General features: G+C 38.7%; 1 protein-coding gene across 2 annotated transcripts in view; it reads right to left on the bottom strand.

The window, feature by feature from the left end:
• Positions 1–862: 862 nt before the first annotated feature.
• LOC309365319 (neurabin-1-like) overlaps positions 863–26,179 on the bottom strand; it is a 38,296-nt gene continuing 12,979 nt past the window's right edge. The window contains exons 3-19 of one of the 2 annotated variants that reach the window (XM_081903501.1): positions 25,173–25,305; positions 24,594–24,714; positions 23,704–23,808; positions 23,477–23,597; positions 21,701–21,844; positions 19,919–19,972; positions 17,684–17,913; positions 16,524–16,620; positions 16,264–16,435; positions 14,094–14,245; positions 13,386–13,713; positions 12,926–13,007; positions 11,479–11,550; positions 10,834–11,029; positions 7,077–7,193; positions 4,107–4,295; positions 863–2,136 (exon numbers count right to left, since the gene is read on the bottom strand). In XM_081903501.1, coding sequence (XP_081759627.1) covers positions 1,969–2,136; positions 4,107–4,295; positions 7,077–7,193; positions 10,834–11,029; positions 11,479–11,550; positions 12,926–13,007; positions 13,386–13,713; positions 14,094–14,245; positions 16,264–16,435; positions 16,524–16,620; positions 17,684–17,913; positions 19,919–19,972; positions 21,701–21,844; positions 23,477–23,597; positions 23,704–23,808; positions 24,594–24,714; positions 25,173–25,305 — 2,481 coding nt within the window. In that variant the 3' untranslated portion in view covers positions 863–1,968. The remainder of the gene's footprint in view (positions 2,137–4,106; positions 4,296–7,076; positions 7,194–10,833; positions 11,030–11,478; positions 11,551–12,925; positions 13,008–13,385; positions 13,714–14,093; positions 14,246–16,263; positions 16,436–16,523; positions 16,621–17,683; positions 17,914–19,918; positions 19,973–21,700; positions 21,845–23,476; positions 23,598–23,703; positions 23,809–24,593; positions 24,715–25,172; positions 25,306–26,179) is intronic. The other variant, XM_081903502.1, reaches the window with a different exon arrangement.

The raw sequence follows: 26,179 nt of genomic DNA, 5'->3' as shown, positions 1-26,179 counted from the left end.
GGGAGTCTGACAACATCTAGCGGCCTACAAGTCCTCTGCTGCGATAGTCTTCAGGTGTGTTCCATCTATGGACTGCCAGAGAGGCTCACCTTGACAACAATCTTCCTTACATACAATGGGAAAAGGTACTCTTCCATAGTAGTGGGGTAGGAAAGCTGGGGGGGGGGGGATTCACATCTGGCAACCAATATGCTCCTTTGGTTTCAGATAGTACATGGGTAGAAGAGCCTGGACACAAATTTTCGCAGCTCTCTAGTGCCTATGGTAGTTCATTTACCAGAGGTACTGTATTTAGCATTAACTTTGGAAGTGTATACTCAGTTCTGAGCAAACTAAGCCTAGAGTAAAAACTTCCTAGGAGGCTTAATTTGGTCAGAATCAAGTATACACTTCCAGAGTTACGTGATGGAAACAGCACTGGGAGGAAAGTGACTCCCAATCTAGAGACATTTTTTCATTGCACAAGTTCTCAATACTCTAGCCCGCTTGTATCCAATGTTAGTTATACTCCCAAGTAAGCCCACGGAAATAAGACATGATGAACTTGGGTTCATTAATTCCAGCAGGTCTACTCTGAGTCAAACCTGGATGACTAAAACCCTGTCTCTTATTCATGCAATAATACCAATACACATTTTCTCCTATTCTTGGTTTCTTGAATCCAAGATAATAGTACTATGCCATTAAAATCTTAAAACTTTTATTTTGAAAATGCTCAAAATGTGCATTTCATTTACTGTAGACTTGATTTACAATTGGCAGTTTTCAATGTTTTCTTACAAAATAATCATTTCATTAGATGGGAGCATGTTACTAATTCATGCACATGTAAGTCATAATAGTAAGAATTTCAAAATACAAGTTCTTTTTTGAATGAAATTTATTTCATTTCTCAAAAGTGCCACTCCAATGTAGTGTATTTTTTCCTACAACAGATTATGTGTTACCCAACAGCACATGGCAATTGTGTTTGACACTGTTCTGGAAAACAAATGCAACTCATGAACAGGAAGACATCTTGTAGTCTACAGCGTAATTATACACACTGCAGAAACCCAGTGCTTCAATTCATACCTCCTCCGGCTATTCCCATTCTGGTACTAGGAAGACCAATAGCATTGAAAGTTTAGTAAAAATATATTTTTGGTCCTCGGTATCTTGAGTAGGAAAGTGTAATGCATGTATTACAATTTGATCTTACATGGATTATAAAACCCCATAGTCCATACAAAAGTGTATAAAATTGATCAATAAACTTTGAAATCCTGCTTCAACATACTCAGCTTAGAAACTTAGTGTTATCTTATTTTCTAAAATAAGAAAGCCAAGATGCAAGTCATGAATTATATTACTACAATACATTTTGAATTTAAAATGAACTCTGGAAAATACAGGATTTTAAACACATCATTAAGTCAAAATACGATTAAATTAATTTTCTATTATTTTTTAAACTTAATTTTTCCTCTATACAACACTAGTGGCAACAAACTTCTCTTCAACAGAACATAATGACCTGATACTGTCTCTCTATACCAGATACCACCCAACATTATACTGCAATTTATGTTCACATCCTATTCCTCAAAACTGTATATACTTCTGATAGACACTTCAGGGACCTAGAATAAGTAATACATATATACACATTACTTAATGCAAAGTTAATTTACTGTTCATTAGTACAAGTTAACAATCTAAATTTAAAAAATGGAAAATATTTCATTTGATGAATCATATAAACAGGGAAGGACTGTAGAAATGGGAGATTAAAAAAACTATATTGTAAAAGCTATCACTTCCCACCTCCCCCATTCATAATTATACAGTAATATACAATTGTGACACTTCTTCAAGCTGAAGGGAGTCTGATAAAAATAAAGATATTGAAATATTACCTTGGCATAGTTCCACTAGCCCTTGTGACTACACCAGATTAAGTAGTTGCATAGGATATTTTAAAGAATTTTAGCAGCTTGATTCTACGGTGGCCACCACTCTGCCAGTTCTCCGGACTTCTTTCTCTTTCTTTTGAAACTTCTCTTTCTGTTTCTCCAGCTTCTCTTGTGCTTTCTTAATATCTTTAATTTTCTTCTTTATTGTTGATCGGTCATTTTGACTGGATACTCCCAGGGCCTTTCATAGAAAAAAACACATTTTATTATATTCTACAAAGTAGAAATATTTGCAGCATAAACAATGCGCATTGTTATTGCATGAGTTTTGGGTTGTTGTTTTTTCCTTAAAAAAAACATTTTCAGCAGTACTCACAACCATTAATTATCATTACAATGAAAACAACATCCAAACTAAATATTTTTGCAAACTATGAAATTCAGCAAATCTAATGAAGGAATACAAATGATTTAAACAAGCTGAAGAAAGATGTCGTAGTCAGAACAAAAAGCATCTTAGCGCAGACAAGAATGGTTTGCAAGTAGTACAAACCTGGGACAGCTTAATGTGAAATACTTAAATTTCCTTGACTCCTAAATACATAGTTGGAAGAACCAACCTTAAGGGGTGAATCCACACATTTCCCTCATATTCACTAACAGTCATAAAATGTCTTCATGAGTATATCCATGATCATGCGAGTAAAGATTAGTGTGAACTGGACTGTTCAACAACAATTCATGGGGCTTCAAAAGATGAAGGGAATGCTTCAATAGCCATGAACTGCTAGGTTGGCAGGAACTGAGACAAAACAATGGGAGCTCACCCCGTCGCAGGGATTCGAACAGCCAACCTTCCGATCGGCAAGCCCAAGGCTCAGTGGTTTACACCACGGCACCACCCGCGTCCCTCAACCTTATGGTAGCACCCTATAAAAAAGAACCCCTGGACGGTTAAGTCCAGTCAAAGGTGACTATGGGGTGCAGCGCTCATGTTGCTTTTCAGGCTGAGGGAGCTGGTGTTTGTCCATAGACAGCTTTACAGGTCATGTGGCCAGCAGGACTAAACCACTTCTGGCGCATGGAGGACCATGACAAGTGCCAGAGCACACACATAAACACTGTTTGCCTTCTTGCGGCAGTGGTACCTATTTATCTACTTGCACTGGTATGTTTTTGGAACTGCTAAGTTGGCAGAAGCTGGGACAAAGCAATGGGAACTCACTCCATCGCATGGATTCAAACTACCGACCTTCCGACCAGCAAGCCCAAGAAACTCAGTGGTTTGGACCACAACACCACCCGTGTCCCAATAGAGTAGCACCCTATAGTTAGGGTCTAAAGAAATACAATGTTTCAAATACTCAAATAGGGTTACATTACTTTATGGGACTGCTGTGAGGTCCCTAAAGGAAGGCCAAACAGATGTGCTACCATAGCATATGAGAAGCTAGTAACATTCTGTTAGCATGGTGCAGTATAGTTTTTTATCAGCAGATGGCAACATCTGATAAGCCCAGAAAACCTTTTTGACTACTTTTTAACATACTAACATTTCATATAATCAAAGCTTAATGCATTAACTTAGGATACGTTAAAAATGTGTGTCCAAATTCAACAACAAAAACACCCATTAAAATGAATCTATTTTATGTAACAAGGAATTGAAGGAAGCCAACCCCTAAATTATCAACACATAACATAACACTATACTGTACTTATAAGTATATTAGGGACATGGTATTAAGGACTTAATTAGGGATGTGGGTGGTGCTGTGGCCTAAACCACTAAGCCTCTTGGGCGTGCCAATCAGAAGGTTGGCGGTTCGAATTCCCATGATGGGGTGAGCTCCCGTTGCTCGGTCCCAGCTCCTGCAGTTCCCAGCAACCTAGCAGTTTGAAAGCACATCAAAGTGCAAGTAGATAAATAGGTACCACTCCAGTGGGAAGGTAAACGGTGTTTCTGTGTGCTGCTCTGGTTTCGCCAGAAGCAGCTTAGTCATGCTGGCCACATGACCCGGAAAAACTGTCTGTGGACAAATGCCAGCTCCCTCGGCCTGTAAAGTGAGATGAGCACCGCAACCCCAGAGTCGTCTGCAACTGGACTTAACCGTCGGGGGTCCTTTACCTTTTTGTACTTATATTGTTAAGTGTTCAGATTTTCAGTGCATAGTTTTGGCTTGGCATAAGACAGCAGGTATACAAGCTTACCTTCAACTTGTCACTGTCAAGCAGCATTAACTGCTGTCCATCTATACACTTGGCTGTGAATTCCGCAATGTACTGCTCCATATTCATTCCCATTAGCCAATGGCACACCTGTTGCGTTGTCCATTCAGAAATGGGCCGACTGTGCCACTGGTTTTGTTTCCCTGTAGTTGATGGTTCATCATCGGAAGTCTAACAAAACAAATCAGCTTTTACTTAGGTACATAGTAATTTAACTTACTGCTTTTAAAAATAAAAAAATACTGCATTTCTGAGATATATATATATTTAAAATATAAACATTCAAGACTTTGAATTGTTGAGTGCATAGCTGGTCTCCCCTCCAATATGTCAGTTTGTTTTATTATTTAATTCCCATAGTGCAAAGTGCCTGAACACATATATCAATGCACAGTAATTTAAAGATCGCTCATTGTAAATACCTTTATGAACAGTGGACTCGCTGAACCAAGTGTAAATGTCCAGGTTCGTGAGATATAGGATTTTCAGACCTTGCTCGATAACTTACAGGTATTCTCAAATTCACTCGTTTTATGGTTTCACTGATCGAATGTCCAAAAGAGAGTTTTAAATTATTGTAAAGGATCATACAGTTTCTGGTCTTCTAGGTGCAGCACTCTAGGTGGTAAGTTTTACTCAGAGTAGATCTACATAAATTAATGGCCCTCACTTAGTCATGTTCATTTATTTCAATGAGTCTGCTTTAAGTAAAACTTGGTTGCGTACCAATCTCTCTGTTTGTGTCACATAAAGTCCACCTATATTATACTGTTTCCGTACATACATCACAAATGCCCTTGAAATGGAAACTAGGCCAAAGCAAATGAACTGCTGGTGAAAGTCCACATCAGAGTGAACACTACATGCTAGAGAGAAGGGAACAAAACACTTTTTATCCGGTGGGGTAGATCTCTATTGCTGAATTCATTTTATGGAGATAGTGAGTCAGTTTTTACAACTTATCACTTAAAATACCACCTCCATCTAGATGTGTCATTAGCGGAAAAATACAAAACTATTATGTATTACTGTATATTCATTTTGTACATGAGTGCCACGGTTTCTTTGGTTCCCCAACTTTTATTAGGAGTCTGTAGCTAAGGGGACAAAGGACATACTTCTGACCTACCAAGGCTAGAAACAAAAACTATTTTTCAATTTTTCTAAAGCTATCATACAGTCTTTGGTTGAAGAGGAAGTTTTTCTTTCTTACTCAAGACAACTACTAAAAACTCATTATTTCATCCTGTGCCGAAAAGAAAAGGATCACAATACTTAAAGACTAACCATGCTGATTATGCATCTTCATTGAACTTTAAAAAAATGAAGTACTGATAATACATTTTTTTTTGTTAAAATTTAGCAATGGCATTTGCACCACTAACTCAAGGTTGCTTTCTATATGCTTGTAAAAATGTAGTATGTGATCCCTACTTTTGTTATTGTACTTGCAGCTCATTTTTTTATTGGTTTACTGCTTATTTCTTTAGATGATAGCAATGGTTTATGAACTAACTGCTGCATTGCTCTAGATCAAACTATGCATGCATATGGGGGCAAACAGGTTTCTTACAAGTTTCCATCATAGCACCTTACAGTGCTAAAAATGCAAGGCACTTTTTCAGTTAAATTTGAGAAATTTAACTGGAAAGGGAACTACTCTTTGCTACAGCATGCAAACTTCACACAGCCTCCCCACCTCAGCTCTTTAGCATTTCTTTTACTTTCAATGTAGATGCAAGGACCACCTGAAAGCAGCAGGGATCACGAATGCAAGAGCCACTTGTTGTTCAAATTTAAAAGCAAAATAACTTTCCAAGTTATAATATAAAAACAAGGAATTAGCAAGTGACGTCCGTGAACACAGAATACTTCTTCCGAGTCTGTTTCACAATGCCAGGCTTGTCAGCTACTCTTGTAAAGGCATATTTTTAAAAATGTGAATAAACTACTCCTTTTGTTACATTAAAATGTTTAGCACGAGCAAGTATCTAATATTTACTCAAAAACATTAACTTGTGTTACTGAAAGGACGCTATCTCCATCCTTCCTTGTAGAGATATGCAAGTTCCATTTCTAGAAATCAAGTAAAGGTCAGCCTCTGAAAGTCCCAGTTGATGCAGAGAGAGAAAATGAAGAATGAAATCTGGCCCTACTGTGCTGAGAGTGCAAAATCCTCAAGACAACTGGAAGAGAGTCGCAAGGAACAGTATCCATCTAAACTGAATTACGGAGTAATTTGAAAGAGAAGTGAAAGGTCAACATAGTGTATAGACACAAAACTGTTAAAGGAAAAGCTATTCATAAGAGTAGAGTACCTATAGGGCTAAATGCCCAGATGCTACATGAGGAGCTATGAAACTCCATACTGAAGGCTGAACTTAGCTGGCACCACAAAACCTTCCTCACTGAAGTCTGCAAAGTATTGAAAGATCCAATTTAGGAAATTCAAAAAATGTTTGGCTTTCTAATGGTCTAAAAATATTTCAAAAATAACGCAGCAAGAATTAAGCTCTACAGCCAAAAGACTGAAATGAGGAAGACAATGTGTATTCTGTTAGAAGTACTAATGCATGCCATTCACACAAACAGCAGAAGCATAGAAAGCAAACTGCATTCGCTGATGGTACTATTAATCAATTAGCTGTCTTATAATGTTAGGAATGTAATTAAAGTTTTTTTTTTCTTGCAATGCAAGAGCAGAGCAGATGCACATTCAGTCCTGGTTTGGCTTCAGTTACATGCAAAGTAGCTCAGTGTGATAAAATATCGAATCCAAAACTGATAACAAGCAAAATACTTTTTATCTCCTAGGTACATTTTTCAATGTGGGCTTATAAAAATATTAAGGTGCAATGATGATAACCTACTTTTTTCATTAGAGACAAACTTAAATTGCATAATATAGTCTGAACTGTGATATCAACAATACACAGACACACTGAAACTCACCTCGTTTGAAGAGAAGGTTAAAGTGTGTGAACGCCCTGAAAGATTTGGTTCTGTCACTAACCCTGACAGATCACAACTTGACTTGCTATCGTATGAATCATCTATGACAATTCTACTCTGCAAACAAGTGAAAATAATGTGTTGTTAACTTCCCCCTTGGAACAATAAATCACAAGGAGGCACAGTGTCTTATTTTTAAAAAAGTAAAAATAACTAATCATTTATTTCCAGTAACTCTGAACTAAGCTTATCTACATTCATCATGACTCTCTCCCAATTCACAATACACACATATTGGGCTCATCATCGGATCTACAGAAATATTCAGGGAGTTCTGGTAGCTATTTTCAACACATAGGGTTAGTCAGGAATGAATAGAGTTAGTCGTAAATTCATTCCCTTAATGGGGGCTAGGGAGGGATTACACTTTGACCTTAGTTTTCTGATTATCAGAGACTGGAACCAAGACCTGCACCATGGGCAGCTCCTGGTCTTGAGGAGCACAAATGACTCTGCTTCCAAATGTTCCATCCCTCCTTTCAAGTTGCAGGCATAGTAAGAAAAACTGGAAGCAGTATGGCTTCCTGCCATGGTAACTTTTCTTTTTGCTACTGTCCTTGCACCACCTGCCCCATTTAGAGCAAGCAGGCCCTACATCAGCACCCACAATGGTCAAGCAGATGCTGAGCCCCCCCCCCCCAGGACTGACACTTGCCTGCTGCACCCTTGCTGACTCCCCCTCCCCTAAAGCAGGCTTCGTTAATCTGCCACCCTCTCAGATACTCGCCGCCCTGAATCCCAATTTGGGAGAAAGGCAGGATATAAATGCATTAAGTAATAGTATTCAACAGCCCAACAGGCATTGGCTGAGTCCTGTTCCTGTCTCATATGGGAGGGGATAATAGCTAGTCCAAAATAACACAGGCTGAGGGGTGGCTGGAATGAAGCACCAAAATCAACAGTAACATGTATTTCTATCTTGCCAGCTGTCTGTTACACATATGTATGGTTATGGCTATGGGATTTCATGGAGGCAAAGATGGAACAAGAAAATTGGAGGACCGGGTATTTTAGTAGTAATTATGCCCCTTAGAGAGCAATCCTAAATCCCCAGATAGGGGGACCACTGGATCCTGAAGATCTACTGGAGGCCAATGGTGTTAGGAAAAGAATAGGGCCACCCTGTGATGGATCAAGGAGGCCTTGGATTCAAAACCATCCCACTCCCAACAAGACCACAAGAAGCGAGAAAACTATGCCTGCCCAGAGGCGTAGCATTGGTGCAATGGCCCCGGATGCAATTTTGAGAGGGGGCCCAAAAAGGCACCCCGACAGCTCCTTCATCAGAGCCTGGCTCTGCGCCAGAAGGAACTGAGCCTTGGCTGTAGCGTTAGTGCCTGTTACAGTTCTGTCCCCTGGATTAGGCCTGACCTGGGGAGGAGAGCAGGTGAGTGGGCGGAAGCGCTGCTGCCCACCTCCTTGGCTGCGGCATACCTTGTGCCTGGTGGCAACAGCTCTGCCACCGGGTCACTTCTGACGCGGCAGTGGAGAGCAGCACTGCCCGGCTGCAGCAAGGCATGCCTGGCCACAGTGGGTCTGTCACCGGGTCAGGTCTGACCTATCGGCAGAGAGGAGGAGAGGCAGCGGTAAAGCTGCTGTCCACCCTCCTAGGCGGCAAGGCGCCTTGCGCCAGGCTGCAGTAGCTCCGCCTCAGCCACTGGGTCAGGCTTGACCCGGTGGCAGACAGCAGGGAGATAGAGGGCGGCAAAGCTGCCTCCCCCTCTCCTCAGCCAATTCTTGACCATAGCAGCTCTGCTGCCAGGTTGGGCCTAACCCAGCAGCGGAAAGCAGGAAGAGAATAGGCAGGAGCTCCCCACCTCTCTCCAACCTTGTACTCTGGCACACTGGAGGGCATGTTCTGCAACCTGCCACAGGTAGCGCAGGCATACACTCCACTGCTGTGCCTGCCCTATAGCTGGTGTAGTTAGTTTCCTTCACTCAAAGGCACAAAAATACAAGGGTAACAAAGTCCAACAAAATAGAAGGCAGGAGATTTCCTGGGGAACAAAGGGCTCACATGAATTGAGGTGTGTCTGTTACCTTATTTTAGTAGTGCATATGAAACAAGCTATGGAAGGAGGAAGTAATTGTGGGCACAAAGCCTTTATAGCTTCCTATATTTTAATGCTTCTTCAAACTTTAACCTTCATTAGATCAGGGAAGTGCAATCCTTCCTACCTGGCCCTATTTCTTTAGAAACATGCATTTCCCACTCCGAGAACCACAGCACAACAAACCTGACTTTAATAAAACTGAATGTATCACTGGTATTTATCATAGGTACCATGTGGTGACAATTCTTACATAGCTTTTGAGGTCTGCAATAACAGGCAAGACTTATCTATGCAAACAGAAAACAATGAACCACTCTCTCATAACAGTACAAAAAGATATAGACTCAAGCACAGAAAGGTGCTTTTTAAGCTATATACATTCAAGTGTAGTTAAGCACTACTGTGCTCACTGCAGTTGCAAGTTATCAACCCTGGGTTGAACTGAAAAGCCTAGAGATACAGAATCAGAACGTTCTAAAGACAGACCTACAACTGTAGCATGACAATTCTGGACAAAGACACCATGCATTTTGTTTTAAATGACTGGCAGTACAACCCTATACATCAGGAATGGGGAATGTCAGACAGAGGAGCTAAATTCAGCCCTGCAGGCCTCTCTCTCCCTGGGGCCACACCCACCATTGGCATAAGACATCCAGAAGGTTCCTCACAAAGGAATGTGGCCATAGAAATGAAAAACGTTCCCCACCTCTGGTCAGAAGTAAGCATGATGAGTTCAACAGAACTTACTCCCAGGTAAGTGTGCATAAGATTGCAACCTGAGTCACTTCCCTGCATGGGAAGAACTAAAGTCACAATCACACTGTCTCACCTATCTGACAACTCACAAGCTGATGTGAGTAAACCGTTCAACCATTGAATCTATGTGGACACAATCAGGCATAAAAACACTTAAGGTATTTTATGTTGGTTAAACTTCTGCTGGCATAGATTGTACACACTTCCGAGGTTTAGAAATCTTTTCCAAGACCAAAACATACAAAATGAGATGCTGATGGCTTGAAATGCACATGTAGATTAATTTAACAAACTGAAACAAATATGGAGTCCACAAAACGAAAGAAAACTATGGGAAGAGTAGCACATTTGTTTTGTCAAAGTTATTACCATATAGAAAGGATCAAGCATGCAACAACATGCACATTTAATGGGTGGCAAAAACAAAGTAGAAAAAAGCATTATGTGACTGCAGACAGCCTTGCCATAACCATTGTCTTTTAATGTGCAGATTTTCTATTTTCATCTGTGTACAGTAAAGCCTTTAGATTTTTCAGAAAGCAACATGATGATGAACTCTTTAACAAGGGAATTTCCACCACACCATTTCCTCCAGTGGAAGGCTCCTTTGGTTCAGAATTCTTTCTGTGAACAGAATAAGCCCTTATGTTCATGGGAGGGCATGCTTGGATTGCAATCCATTGTTCTTAATAGGCTAGCCTTATCATAATTGGGAAAGCTGGAGAAAATAAGTCAGCACTATCAGTAGTTATATATAACATATTATTTCCTAAGGTGAACAACTTGCACGTTTCGTTTTTACGATACTTGTCACAGCATTTAACTCCTGAGCAACATTAATCAAATCTAAATGTGCAAAGTATATACAAATAAACACCATTTACCTTGTTTCTGTTCTTCTCCTGGCTCTGTTCCAATGCAACATCATGCCCACCCTGAGAAAAGCTGAGGGTGCTACTAGAACTATGCTCTTTATGGCTGTCTCCAAACCAGGAGAAAGGCATACAAGTTGGGATAGGGGAATCTGAATCTGACGCTGATAAGTTGTTGACAGAGTCCTCCAGCAATTCTCGAGAGCCCCTGAAAGAATGTAATTTTTCATGTATGAGCTTTGACAATCTATTGTACATATAATCCATACGATGTGAAATAGATATGACATAAGAGTCATATTTTCATCATCAGTACACAACAACACATTATACACCACACAGTTTAAAGCAATTTAATGTTATTCAGACTAGTAGGTCTAAATGACTATGTATAAAATATTTCAGAAGTAGCTTTCCTGCTATGCTATCTTTTTGCAAACTGGGCACTAGTATGTTACCAGCTATGAAACACTTTAAAAGTAAATCTGATTGCCTTTGAATACTTTCCCTTTTCAAAAAGACTGAAACTGAGGTTCAACATTCTAACAATGCACGCGATATAAAATTGAGAATGATGTATATTCATTCAGATGACTGTTTAAATTGCACAATTCATTGGAATGCATAGTTAAGAACAGAAAATGCTTCTCTAAGTACCGGCTGTCTAGCGAACTCCTTGCATTTTCTTTTTCTTGCTTCTTCCCTTTACCACCAGATTTTCTTAGGCCCCTGAAATTAAAGAAAGTAGTTTAATAAAACACACAAATTAGCTAAGTCAGATCTGTCCCAATATATCTGTGGCATACTGCAAAATAAATCAATAGGTTTCACACAATTGTCAATTCACACTAGTCAAGTATAGTAATGGGAAGTGGGGTAAATGAGAGAACAAGTAGATCAATCCCCAATTGACCACAAGCAATCAAATTAAACTGAAATGACCCACTATCTTTGAACCAGCCCAATTGTCAATTATAAATAGAAATATGGTTCACATTTCAAATGTATTTCACAGTGCAATCAATTATAACAAATATTTGTTATTTCGTGCATGCACACGAAAGCTCATACCAAGAACTAACTTAGTTGGTCTTTAAGGTGCTACTGGAAGGATTTTTTTTTTTGTTTTAACAAATATTTTGTAATATTCCATTATGAGAATATACACTGAAGGAAAAAAGAAGCAACCCATCATCATATAACCTAGGAAATATAACTCAAGACGCATAGGTGCATCCTTAGCTGTTGATATATATGGTCTCTCCCCCAAAACAAGAATTGTCTTGAACACCCACAACTTTACATCCCATCCCATCTGTGCCTTCTTTGCTCTGTGCTACAATGGTGGCTGCTGTTATGTGCCAGAGTTCATGTCTTGGGTTTCGAAGGAGAGGGATTCAAAGGAACGATTTCCAGACTTCTCCAGAGTGAAGTTGTCACTACACATGAATCATTATTTCAGTTTTGAGCTATGGACATACACTGTAATTTTACCCTCAACTCTGACAGAGGGGAACCTGAGCATCCTTCTCTAAAGATGCACAAAGTTAAACAACAATAAAAGCATTCCACTTTAAAAGTAACTTGCTGGTCTCATACAGAACCAACTGCAATTTAGCTCGATTTATTATCTCAAATTTTAAACATAAAAGCCCTACCATAAAAGATATAACCTTTATATTTTGTCATAATGCAACAGAACAACGTTCTTTATTTATCTGAATGTGTATGGTCTTATCCTAAAGGTGCCTATCCCAAATTAAATTTATTTCTTATTAAAGTGTGTTTAAGATTGCAGACTGAGGCAAAGCCATTCCCAAAGATCAGTCACTCAAGCACTGAAGGACCCTTAGGGCATGAAGCAAATTATTAAAGCTTTGAGATGCCAGAGGAACAAGGAAGTTTGAAGCGCGGTTATTTCCACTTACGCGTATTCTTCAAACCAGTGTCATTTTCAATTTTGATACAATCACGCACACAATTATTCCCAGCTGCCAGTTATGCAGATTAGCATCAAATTAGTTTTTGACACATAATAAAACTGCAGTTCAGTTACAGGAACTTTTAACAAACATTCTATCATTTAAAAACATGCACGTCGTACCCAAAATCTGGGAAACGCCTTTTGGACTTGCCCGCAGAGGCACCTTCACTTGATTCAGTCTTTTCTTCACTTCGCTTGTCATCTGTGTAAAATAAAATAATGACATAAGAAGTCTAACACTGATATACTTCCTAACTTAAAAGAAAGCAAAGCCTCTTCTATAGATAAGCACAACAGAAACTGTATTGTGCTGACAAACATTTTACAATATATTGTTCTCTTTGCTTTTGCAAGGTGACATCAAATGACTGAAGCATACAGATTGTGCAATTTCTTACATTTAAATAGAAGATTAAAAATTATATTAAATTTACAGTGTTGCTTACATTAGAGACATAATGCACAAGAATGGGTAAACAGTAATTGTTTAACTTTTAATAGCAGGAGGCAAGAACCACACTGTGTGTATCAACAGTTTTTCAGGACTTAAAATTTTTAAACGCAAGGAATTTTAAATTACCTTTGTTCACTCTTCCTTTGCCTTTTGAGTCTCTATGCTTGACATTTCTGCTGCATCCTGAAGGAGAATTTGGAGTTGTATCATCATTGGAAGCTGGCCGAGTTGCTTCAGGACTATTTTCTGTGTTTGGTTTATATACTGGAGAAGAGTGCAAGGAAGTTGATGGACTTGATTCTAATAAACTGTCAGTGCTTTCAGCATGCTCATGCTTCTCATCTCTTTGATCTACATCACTCTGCTGATGTGATGAAATGATCTTCTCTGTCACTTCTGAAGATCTGCTCTGGATTATTTCCTCTGTATTATCATCATCATTATCATCCACATCCTAAAAATGTAAGAAATAAAAGTTTTTAAATTTAAAGTTTTAATAATTGCCTAAGTGCAAGGTACCAAATGCTTATGTACTTCAAGTAATCATACAACCATTACTTTTTTATTTAATATATTATTTGTATTAAACTGCATGCCTCATACTTGGCTATGTTAGGGGTGGAGTTTTCAGATAAATTTGTTGTGGTGGCAGCAGGAAGAGAGATTTACTGAAATGTGCAGCAAAAACCCAGCTCATAGCAGGACATCTTATTAAGAGCGGAAAGGTGGTACAGCGGAGTGTTGGGTAAATGATAAAATTACATCTCATCAGTGAGTGCATTTAAACAAAGTTAAATTATATCTGGAGGGGAATCAATAAAGTGAATACTGTACCAGCAAGTTTATTTCCTTCTGTCCAGCCCCAAGAGATGCTTTCAGCTTTGACCGAGAAGGTGGCTGACGTTTCACTTTCAAGGCAAGCTGGGCTTTTGCTTTATGTGCACTGGTGTCTAACCTTGGTGTGTCCCCAACAAAAGTATCAAAATCTGTAAACAAAACCAAACAAAGTTACCTTAAAAATGATATTCCAGCAACAGAACCTCTGTCTCCCCATTCCCTCCCTAACAAAATTAGCCAGTGCTCTTTTATAAGCTTGCATTCAATGTCTTAAGTAATCTGACTCTCTATAAATTGAATGGAAACACAGAATTCAGACTCCAAAGCTTGCACACCCTTTTCAGTAGCGCAGCTGGTTCAATAAAATGCCCTTTTATAAGTTGTTTGTTAAGTTCTTTGTTAGTACACAACAGTCAGGACCATACCTTGCTGAATTAGCAAACAGATGGCAATTCAAAGTGGATCGTATTAAAGAACATATTGAAGAACTTAAAAATTTTGCTTGTACTGTGCACCTTTTACAGGTTGTTTAACAGTTGTCTAATACTACATCCCTACTTATCCCTACTTACTGAGGATACAAAATATATGTGTTCTTCTCATGTATGCAACTTCTGTGCATACCATGAGTAAGGATATCAGGAGATCTTTATTACAGGATGTTGGGAGATGCATATCCCAGTGGTCCTATCACTTAACTCCAGGTAAGGATCTGCCCTGGTCAGATTTAGATTGACTTTTAAGATGACCATTGCACTTTCTGTTGGAGCAGCTACAAGCAAGTTTTCCCCTTAGAAAGAGGAAACGTGTTTCATTTTTTAAAAAAGACATATTCCTTAGAAAGGACTCTTTCTGAAGACAACTAGACTCAGCAATACAGTTGTGGTGAACCTTTTGATGCCAGCAGGCTAAATTGTGACCTCCCCCAAACCCTGTGAGCCATTTCACAGCAATCATCTGAAGTCACCATTCTGTCAGGTGAAATGTTTTCCTATGCCCACGTGATTTAAAATCAACATTGCACCGGGCTCGTTAATCTGGCTCATGAACCTTTCAGACCCTGCTGCAAGTCAGCCCCCGTATTAAACCAGCGCAGAGCAGAGACCTTGTCGCATGGGGACTGACTTCTGCGACACTGGCACGGCTTCGGATTGGCTGCAGGAAGCTCCTGCAGCCAATCCGAAGCCGTGGACGCCTCTGGGCGGGTGGCGACACTGGCACAGCTTCAGATTGGCTGCAGAAGCTCCTGCAGCCAATCCAAAGCCATGTACACCTCTGGGCGATGCCCCTTCCTTCCTGCTGAGTATGGCCAAGAGCTGAGCGGGAGGAAAAGGCAATGGCAGGGAGGCTGCCTTCGCCGCCCAGGCCAGCAGCCTGGGCTCTGTGCCCCACGGACCCCTAGCCAAGGCAGAGGACAATGACGACACTGCCGAAGACAAGGCGGTGTCGGCAGCTGCGGTGTGAGTGGCGGCGGTGGGGTGCTTTCGGGAGAGGGTGGTCCGGCCCCCCACAAGGTCGAGGGACAGTGGACCGGCTCCCTCTTGAAAGTTTGCTGACCCCTGGTCTAGGTGCACTTTTTTAATAGCAAGAATACAAAGCTGAAAAGGAATAAACTGCAGCTAAAATATTATGCTCATTTTTCACATAGTGTAGTCCTTCCCCTCCCCACCCACCCTAATATTCTTAAGAGGGTATCTTCTCCAGTCTTCATAGAGTAGTTGGAAGTGGGGAGGCAGAAAACGGTCCTCCTTTCCTTCAACTCCGCAGTTTTAATCTGAAATCTTTGGTGCAGTACTGTGCCCAGAGCTCAGGAACTACTCGTGCTAATGAAATTCCCTGTCACAAAATGCGCCTAGAACAATGGGAGTTTCGAACACAGGCTGGAATCAAACAATACAGGGAAAGTATCCAAGGTTTTCAGGGTTAGAGGTTCCCACTGATGCAGTAAAAGTGCAGTAAAGGTTTTAAGCCCTGAAATAGCCCTATTTATATACAAAGGGAATCAGTATTATTCCTGCTTCATCAGACTGAAGCTTCACCTAGGGACTAACAGTTCTACTTACTATCAAGATTGACATCTTCCACTGTAAAATTGATAGCAACAACATATACCACATATTTAAGAAATCAAAGAAATAAATGCTGCTGAATTTCTACTTTTACTTACCAGAAAAATCCAATTTCTCTATTGAAGACTCAAATTCCTGAACATCATCTTTTACTTCAAGGTTTTCTGTAAGTTGTTCAGGACTTGGAGTTGTAGTTTCTAATAAACTGCTATTTCCAAACATAAATGGGAGTCTCTCATATATTTTTAATTTATCTTCAAGCTCTGAAATCTGAAAATGTTACAATGCAATTTAAAAATCAATAAAGCAGTTTTTAACATATTTAAAGCCAGTAATTACTAAGTCATCTTTGCCTAACCTTCTCCTGCAATATTTTCAGCTGATTTACATGCTCCTGGTCTCTCTCTCCAATAATTTTTGTATGATCCTCTTCTTTTTTCATGAGTTCTACTTCTCTGGAAGGGGAAAGAAACAGTCACATTATGCAATTTAGAAGGAGCTAGTTGAGCTAGTTATCATGTTGAGCTAGTTATCAACGTGTATTGAAAAACTAAAAATAACTACCAGTATATTGTTAAGTCTTCTACTTTTACAATCTCATCTCTTACACAGTATTATTCTGGTTGTTATATACAACTAGTGAACACCAACATCTCCATGAAATTGCACAGCTTCTTGTCCTCTTTCTTTCTGCTTGTTCTTTGTTCTCCCACTCACTCCCTTCCTGCCCCACATCTACTCTTTCTACTGCCACTGTCCTCTCCCGCTTACCAAGATGGCCTGTTCTTACCAGCAAAATACATTTCCAAGTAATCTCATTGTTTTTTATTAACCTAACCAGTTCCATTTTTCCTTAAGACCAAAACCCATTCCACATTGTAAGCAGCCTGATGGATTTAATTTTCTTGCATGCCTCTGAATGCACATACAGGTGACCCTGTTCCAGGATTTGACTAACCAGTCTAAGGAGAAAATGTGTTGTGGTTTTCTATTCTACTCCCACCTGCCACCCTGTTTTAAATGTTAATTCTGTTGCTTAGCAGATGTTCCATGTGACCTCCTGGTTCCTTTAAAAGTTCTTTATTTGTTTTTACTTAAAATTTACCTTTAGAGTTACATACTCTGAATCCTAGCCAATTTACCTCTCTGCTGTGTTTATTAGAGGTGCCTCAAAAAGTCTCTCAAAGCCCCTCCAAGATAATAGCAAAGGATACACTATCAAAGTATTGCGACTTTGTTTTTAAATATTCTGTAGAAACTACATGGAGTATCTGTCAGATGATGAGATAGATGTTGTAAAGGATGCATTTTCCCTTTGTGGCATCAACTTAGATAACTTCCCTCTATTTATGCTTTCTATGTTTCAGAGTGTTTTCAGTACTGAAATCAAACTCTCTTAGATTTTTCTGCATCATCCAAAGTAAACCACCGACATTATGCATAACTTATAGTACATGCAAGAAATGACAAGGAATGTCTTGTATGAGATTAATTGAAAGAAAATGACAGTGAACTCACTTTTGCTGATACTCTTTGAGTAATTTCTTGGCCTTGTTGTATTTTTTCTCCAGGGCATCATATTGTTCCTGAGTTTCTTTAAGATGTTCATTTACTGTTTTGCATAAACTTTGCGCTTCTAACCAATAGGTCTCCAACTTCTTTATTTTTTCTTTGTTCTCACTTAAAGTTTCCTGTAGCTGGGATTTAGTTAACTCCCATTCAATCTTTTCAGCTTCTGATGCTTTTAACTTTAAAAAAACAATTCATCAGTATTAGGTATTAGCTATGTAACTCTTCACAATCATTTATGAGTCTTTAAAAAGAATAAGTCAGTTCTAATGCAGCAACATAGCTGTCAACGTTTCCCTTTTTTTAAGGGAAATTCCCTTATTCCAAATAGGATTCCTCGCAACAAAAGGAAAAAGTTGACAGCTATGTGCAGCAATGAAAATAAAACAACAGCAGCAAAAAGCTACTGACTTGCATATCACTGAAACAGCTAATATTGCTGTAGATTCATAGAAGTCCTTCTGGACAAAATCTGTTCAGGATTATTCATTTTACAACATATTCTCATTTTATTTTTTATTTCTGGCCACATCCCAAATAAATGAGGAACCTAACTTCTAAGATTCAGACTGCTCCTGTCAGTATGGAAGACAAATATGCTATCCCACCTTCAGAAACAAACTCATTTCTAAAGGCCTACACCATCAGACAGCTTATTGCTAGCAATATTTTGAGAGTTTCATACAAGTCATTGAAGCTGCAGTATACATTTACATTCAATCCGTATCTGCATCGGAATTTGGGGGCTTTTTTTGGTTGAAGGGTGGAATTAAAAGGCTTTAAATAAATGAAATTGGCAGTGGCGTTGTCAGATCCAAGGCTTGAGTAACATTTACGAGTTTCATAGGTGCTTTTGCAGAGGTTCCTGTTTTCTCCCTGCCATGTAAGCAGTTGTCCCAGTGCAGCGTGAGATTTACTTTTCATACTGTAGTTTAGATAGAAGGAAAGAGAGTAGCCACAGCCGGAACTGGTCTGTGACCGTAATAATAAATTTCATTCATTCAGTAGCCATAGTTCACTCTGAGCGACAAGTCATTGCCACTCTGCTACTAAAATGATAATGTAAGAATAATATTGACAGATCAAAGACTCCTATGTTGTTGAAATTTACATAGAATGAATTTACTTTGCCTGTCAGATATTTTCCCAACACAGTTCTGCAGTGATTGAAAAATCCACACCTGGTACAGTTTTTTATGCTAACATTCAATTTATTTGTGTGTGTGTGTGTGTGCACGCGCATGCGCACGTGTGTGCGTGCGTGCACTTTCCTTATCAACAAATGTTGCAATTCTCCATCTTAATAAAACTTTCAGCATATAGACAACATACCAACATTTTTACAGTGCACCTGGTAGAATTTTCCCTTCTGTAGCAGGAGGTAAGAAATCAGACTGCACCATGTAATTCTCAAGCCTGGCACTATAGATGATGAAGGGAAATGAGGTTGTTCTCTTTACAAAATGAGAATAGGCAGCAGACAAAGGTGTGTTGGAAATAAAAACTGGCGTGCACAGAGCAAGAGCTACAGTGGTACCTCGCAAGATGAAAAGAATCCGTTCCGCGATTCCCTTTCGTCTAGCGGTTTTTTCGTCTTGCGAAGCAAGCCCATTGACAGCTTAGCGGATTAGCGCTATTAGCGGTCTAGCGGCTTTTAGCGATCAGCTGTTAAACAGCTTATCAGCGGATCAACTGTTAAGCGGCTTAGGAAAAGGGGGGGGGAGCGAAAAAAACCCGCGGGGACTTGCAAGATTTTTCCGTCTTGCGAAGCAACCCCATAGGGAAATTTGTTTTGCGAAGCGCCTCCAAAACGGAAAACCCTTTCGTCTAGCGGGTTTTCCATCTTGCGAGGCGTTTGTCTTGCGGGGCACCACTGTAATGCAATCTTCCTCCAATACAGTTGCCATTTCTACCTGGATAGTTCTGAGCTTGCTTTTGTTTCCAAAGCATTATTACATGGAATAATTTAATAAACATATCATATTTATATTTAAAACAAAAATACCAAGAGAAAGGGGAAAAATATACAAGGGCCAACATCCTTCATCAATCATCATAAATATTTTTTTTAAATAATGAGCTTACTTGCTTTTGATTAAAGTTTGGTTTCACCATAGCTGTCCTCAGCATATCCACATACAAACCAAAACAATTTTCATATATCATTATATATTAAAACTGTACCTTTTCCTTAAGTTGGTTAACTTCAGCTGTCGTAACTGCATGCTTCAACTGTAGCTACAAAAGGATAATAATAAAAAACTTGTCACAATGGGTATAATGAAAGGTTTTTTTTTTTTTTGTAAGATCATTAAGTCCTTAAACACAGTAATTCTATACTGCAGTTTCTACTGCTAAGTTCAGAGTATCTCTAAACATAAGGATCTATGAAGCAACTGAGATCTATTTATCTGCAACGTAATATTTATGTTGATCACACTGTGCTTATTGGATGAGTTTGCTGGTGTATGTATTCCTATTTGTGAGTCAACCACTCATTTCCAACTATAGCTGGTTCAGGAATGTAATGCTAACATACTTTTTACCAAATATCTAACATAAAATATGAAAGCAAATAAAAATGTCTCAAGTCAAAGCTTTCTGGAAAAAAGAACTGAAATTAAATATTTTTAAAGATTAGTGATCAAGTTTCATTGTTCACTGACAGAATTCTAAGAAGGAAAACATTTCAGGCTGGTTATCCTTTGCAAGATAGCAATAAAAGAAGGGATCCACTACTAACTTATGAGACTCTCACGGTTGCAGCATGACCAAAAGAGCATAATTCAAATGAGAACAACCAAGTCCCCAGCTCACACATGTGGAGACTGAAAGATTATACTTTTGGTCTTGAATAGTTTTGTGTTTTTTAAAAAGCATCTCTGGAGAAGTGTATTATGAAGGCTTGATATTACACATGCCAATGCAAAAACAAGTTTTGTTTTTTATATCACAGTTAGTAAGGTCTATCTGATAAAGACTCAGATCTAAATATCCACTGAAGAAGCTCAACGTAAAAGTTTTGAGGCCACTGAACACATCACCCACAGAACTCAGAGTAACTGTGAAAACAGACTTCAGTACTGCTCTCCCAGTGCAGATGAGGAAAAAACTTCAACCAAACAGGGAAACTCCTGGATGTAAACAGAAGCACCAATATGGATCCAAGAGACTCTTCGGATTTCAACCTATGTTTATTATTACTTGCTCAGTTGATATCACCCTATGTTTTCACCTATCTGCAGTTTATCCATGTTGCTTTAATTTAAGTGAGCTGCCTTGAGCCTCACTTCTGGGGAAAAGGTGTGAAATAAAGGCAGGCAAGCAGGCAGTGGAATGGATATAGTTCTGTAATCGATAAAATATATTGCCAAAATATTGCTAACATATATTGATAAATTTCTGCTAACTTGCTCTTTTTCCGTGAAATCTACCATTGGAGAAGTGATTTGCTAATAAATTATTCTTTTCATAAAGGAACAGCAGAAGATTTAAGGAGAAAAATATCCTTAAATCTAGAATTACAGTGTAGATGCTATAACCAAACCTTGGTTAAGTAAAACTGAATTAACGTGTCAGCTCCTGGAGAGTTGATTGCAGTCATTTTGCTGCTCCCAGTCCTCTTTGCAACCATGCCACACTAAGCTAAATTGCCTGAACTAGGACTCGTGGTTAAGGTTTGCTCTTTGTTACAGGCTCATGGTTAGGGAGGAGGGAGCTTAACCATGACTCCCAGTTCAGATGACATGTTAAGCCAAACCTTAGCTCAGTGCAGCACAGCAGCAAAAAAGTGTCAGGGAGGAGCAAAGCAGATTTAAGGCAGAAGCATGCACATTTGTGCAGTCTAAGGCAAATGTGTGAATCATGCTAATGTCTGTAGACAATAGAACATGTAACAGGGACATGTAATGGAGTCCAACCAAAATTAATTACCCATTTAATAGACAGCAAATCATTGCATCATACCTCTTTAAACTTCAACAGAAACTGTGTAGAATCCATGTCTAGTGGCAAATTAATATCTTCATTTTCAGGAAGATAAAACACTTCCACCGATTTTCCATGTAAATGTGATTCAAAAGAATCTTCATCTTCATCATAATCATCATCCTGAAAAGGTATTATGTATTATTGAAAATAAGTACAACTTTTTCTAACAAAGATAAAATGGCTTTGAAATGTCACTTCTATATTTCTGGATTTAAAATAATAATAACAACCTATGTAAATCCATACACAATTCAACTTGAAATACTCAAAAACGATTCAGTTCTGGTTGCCTCACTTCAAAAAGCATATTGTAAAGTTGGAAAAGGTTCAAGAAAAGACAATCAAAATGACCAAGGGAGTGGGAAAACGCCCATTTGATAAGTTACAGAATCTGGGGCTTTTAAGTTTAGAGAAAAGCCAAGCAGGAGGCTACATGATAGCAGTGTATAAAATTATTCATGACATGGAGAAAGCAGGTAGAGAAGTGTTTCCTCCACTCTCTTATAACACTACACATTTTTCTTGCATTTGCTGTCCAAAAAAGACACATACTAGTTTTGAACTCCATTGTATTTGATAATTATAGGAGGGCACTGCTCAGGTACAAACATATCCAAAAGCTTGTAGTTGCATAGATTACTTTATTACAGCTTTTACATTAGAAGTCAGCAACCAGAGTCCCCTGGGACCAAATCTGGTCAGCTGGGGAGTGCAACCTGCCCCCTCAGCTGCCAACTTACAGACACCGAAGTCGAAGAGAAAAATACAGTAACTGGTAACAAAAAGCAAGACACTGTATTTTTCTGTGTATAACACAACCCCATGTATAATACAGCCCCTACTTTTGAGAGCCCAAAATTAAGAAATCGTTATTTTAAAGTTGCTCAGCTTTTCGGGGAAATCGCCCAAAAGGTTGTTGAGTTTTTTTATGGTGATTCCCCACTCGATCCCTCACACCTCAGCACAGCCTCGCCTCGTCTCTCCAGTCTGTGTCTAGCTTCGCCTCACCTCAGCCAGAGAAAGTTGACGGTGCCACAGCCAGGCTCCCTCCTCACCTCAACACCGTCTCACCTCTCCGTGGTACCAGCTCACCCAAGACTTACTATATAAATCTGTGCATAAGACAACCCCCAATTTTGACTAAAAAATTGGGGGGAAAACATTGTCTTGTACACAGAAAAATACTGTACTTTATAGGCTGGTGGTTAATATACTGGCCCACTATCTCTCTCATTTCTCAAAATAGCTCTTTAAGAAAGCTACTTGCTGGCTAGGGCTATAGATTAAACATCTGTTGTGCACTCAGCATCCTCCAGGAAAGGAAAAGGTTTGCTGAAATATTTTGAACATGTACAGTGAGAAATTGTAATCTTTCTTTCTATTACTGGTGCTCAGGATAAGTGACAATGTCTACTCTACACATTCAAAACATCACCACCCACAAAGATGGAGCAAATGCTTGGGGGACCCTGGGAGTTTACTTGGGTGAAAGAATAGAAAGCAAAAATGGCAGTGAATTCAGTCAGCAAAGTTGCCCATTCACAGTATGAACTATATTTGACTAGTAAGGCTGAACGTGACTGAATCGCCTCTTGATGATGTGGACAGTTATGAGGAGTGGAGAAGGAAAGGTAACACAACAAGATCAGCAGGAAACAGGGCTCAGAATGAGCCAAGAGAAAGAACTTGGGAGCAGGGCACGGGAGAGGAAAGGTGTACAATGTACATGCAATGTTATATTTTAATTGATACCTGTTCTGTATCATCATGGGCATACTGATGCTCATACAAACATCTCTCCTGCTCCAATGTCTCACTTATAAGTCGAGCTACTTCACTCTGAGTTCCTGGTTTTTCTCTTCCAATCAGAAACCTACAGGAAACCATCAACCACCATCAATGTCAAATATAATTTTAATATTTCCCCTTCAACTCTACTACTAAAAAAAAACCTGCTTATTTTATAAAATTACACATACCTGACTGTGCCTTTTGTATTTTTTAGTACAGTTGCTGCAAAAAACTGGGTTACTCCAACAAGACTTATACCATCAACTTCAACAATTTGATCATTTACTTGGATTCTGAAAGGCAAAGAATAAACATATTTGGTGTTACACACCACACTATATTTGTTAAAATAAAAGGGCATTTGAATGAAAACAATAAAAAGCATATGAGTAAGGGCCTGTCTGGTCATTATGTTCTACAGAACATACCCTACAGAATATTTTCAATGGTAACTTTTGGTTAGATTATTAATTCTATTTATATCCCACCTTTCCTCACAAATGAGCCCCCTCCCACAGGGAAAAAGAAACTAAAGATCTAAACCAGACTCAAATATGTTTGCTTTAAAAATGAAAGTATATATTTAAAGTGCAGGTAGGGACTGGGAGAATATATATTTAAACTAGTTAAGAACATCTTAAGGAGGCAATATGCACTTGCTCGATTCCAAGTGATACATTTTTGATAATGAAGAGCTTGTGTAAGATCCTATCTGCACCTTCCTTCTGTTACAGTTGTAATAAGCAAGCTTCTAGGGGTTGGAGAACCTTCTAGAATGACATTCAGCACAATATAGGGGCTGTAATCTCATAGGATATTTAAAAAAGACATCCACCTTTGCACACTAACACTGCATGGGTGAAAAAATAGAATTTACATGGCCTACTGTGTTGTGCAACTGTCTCTCTAATACACACTATCCTTATAGAAGGAAAACATGGTTTCCCATTTCACCTGAACTGAGCCAGTGAAACATTCAGATACTGAAAAGTAATAAAACTTAGCTTGTATACTTTTACTCTGGCTTGGTTTTACTAATGTCTGCAAAACAGAATAAGCATTCCTAACGGAAACTTACCGACCATCTTTCTGAGCAGCTCCACCTTCAGTAATCGTTTTTACAAAGATTCCCAGCTTTTCCAGTCCCTGATCTGCACCAACACCCATTCCAATAATACTGATACCTAAACCACTGTCACCTATGGGTTACAAAAGAAGAGAAAAAGACTGTGTATTTTTAAAATTAGATTCATAGCTAATAATTATTGGTCATATGTGCAAAATGCCTTATTGGCTTAATATAGTATATATCATAAACAGGAAGTCATTCTATGATGACTGAAGTAAGAAGTGCATTTATGCATTCTTAAAAAAAGAATGATGTACTGTGACAATCCAATGAATTCTGTTTTTTGCACGCATTCCTGTACTGTATAATCCTCCATTCAATTTTCAAAAATCCTTATATTTCAGCCTTCCAGCCCTTATCAAACATTTAAGAAGCAATCCTAAACTCAGCTAACAAGGTCTTTCATTAGTCTTCTATGTCTACTCACAATTCCCATCAATTTCACCAAGGCTTAATTCCAGGCCATTTTGACCACTTTGGCCTGAAAGTAAAAGTTATTTTTGCAGGATAAATGTTTAAAATGCATACCTTTTTCAATTTCCACAGGAAAAACCTCCATTTTCTCCACCCTTTTCTCAAGTTCATACTCAGCTGATGCTGACACAGGGTCAACCTCTTCATTACGTCTATCATAGTCTTCATTTGAGTAAGTATTGAATACCTAAGAAAATAAGAGATGGTTTTAGAACAGTTTTGCACTCATGAGAGTTCACTAGATCTAAAAACTAGATACTATTTGCATGTAAATACCAATACAGAACCCTTCATTTTCCTACCCCTTTTGCAATTCCTACCCCTATATCAACTCTTTACCCAAAGTCATCAACTCCACACAAAGTTAACTAAAATTCCACATCAAAGGAATAAAAGATTTAGCCTTAAGATAAGAATATGAGTTATATCTCCTAACTTAAATAATTTGGTCTGCTTCCATGGACCAGATTTCAAATGAACGAACAATCAAAATTATTTTAAAAACAACATAAAGAAACAAAAGGTATGAAGATTGGGTATAGGCAGCTCACTGAGCTAAGACAAAATAAAGAGGTAGAAAAAATGCAAAAAAAGGAAAAACCTGTTCTCAAAAGTGTCAATGAATAAGATTTATTACAATTCAATGTATTTCAGGGTGCAGTTCCTTCTTCAGGAACAATGTACAGATTAAAAATATAGAAGTCAAATAATGTGATATGAACAAAATACAATACAATGCTTATTAATGGCTTGTAATAAAACTTATCAATTTGCACTTTTGAGAATAGGCTTCTATTTTTTGCATTCTTTCTGTTTGTGTGTCTTCCTCTTGGATTTTTGGCAAAAGACAACAGTAGTGATAAACAAATAACAAAAAGGTGCTGACAGGAGCCAGGGACTCCCTGACTACTGACAACTTTTCACGTCTACTTTTTCGGCACATTTTTTGAGCTCTACTTTGGACAGGATAGTCTGAAAAACATACAAGCCAAAACTAGGTTTGAAGTATGCTAGTCTTTTCTGTTAGCAGATGGTAAAAATCTACATTGGAAGCTACTATA

The sequence above is a fragment of the Podarcis melisellensis genome (assembly GCF_964234715.1).
Source record: "Podarcis melisellensis genome assembly, chromosome: 1".
In the NCBI taxonomy this organism is placed as follows: Eukaryota; Metazoa; Chordata; class Lepidosauria; order Squamata; family Lacertidae; genus Podarcis; species Podarcis melisellensis.
Note: the sequence above shows the minus strand (reverse complement) of the source record. Positions and strands in the feature narration are given on the sequence as shown.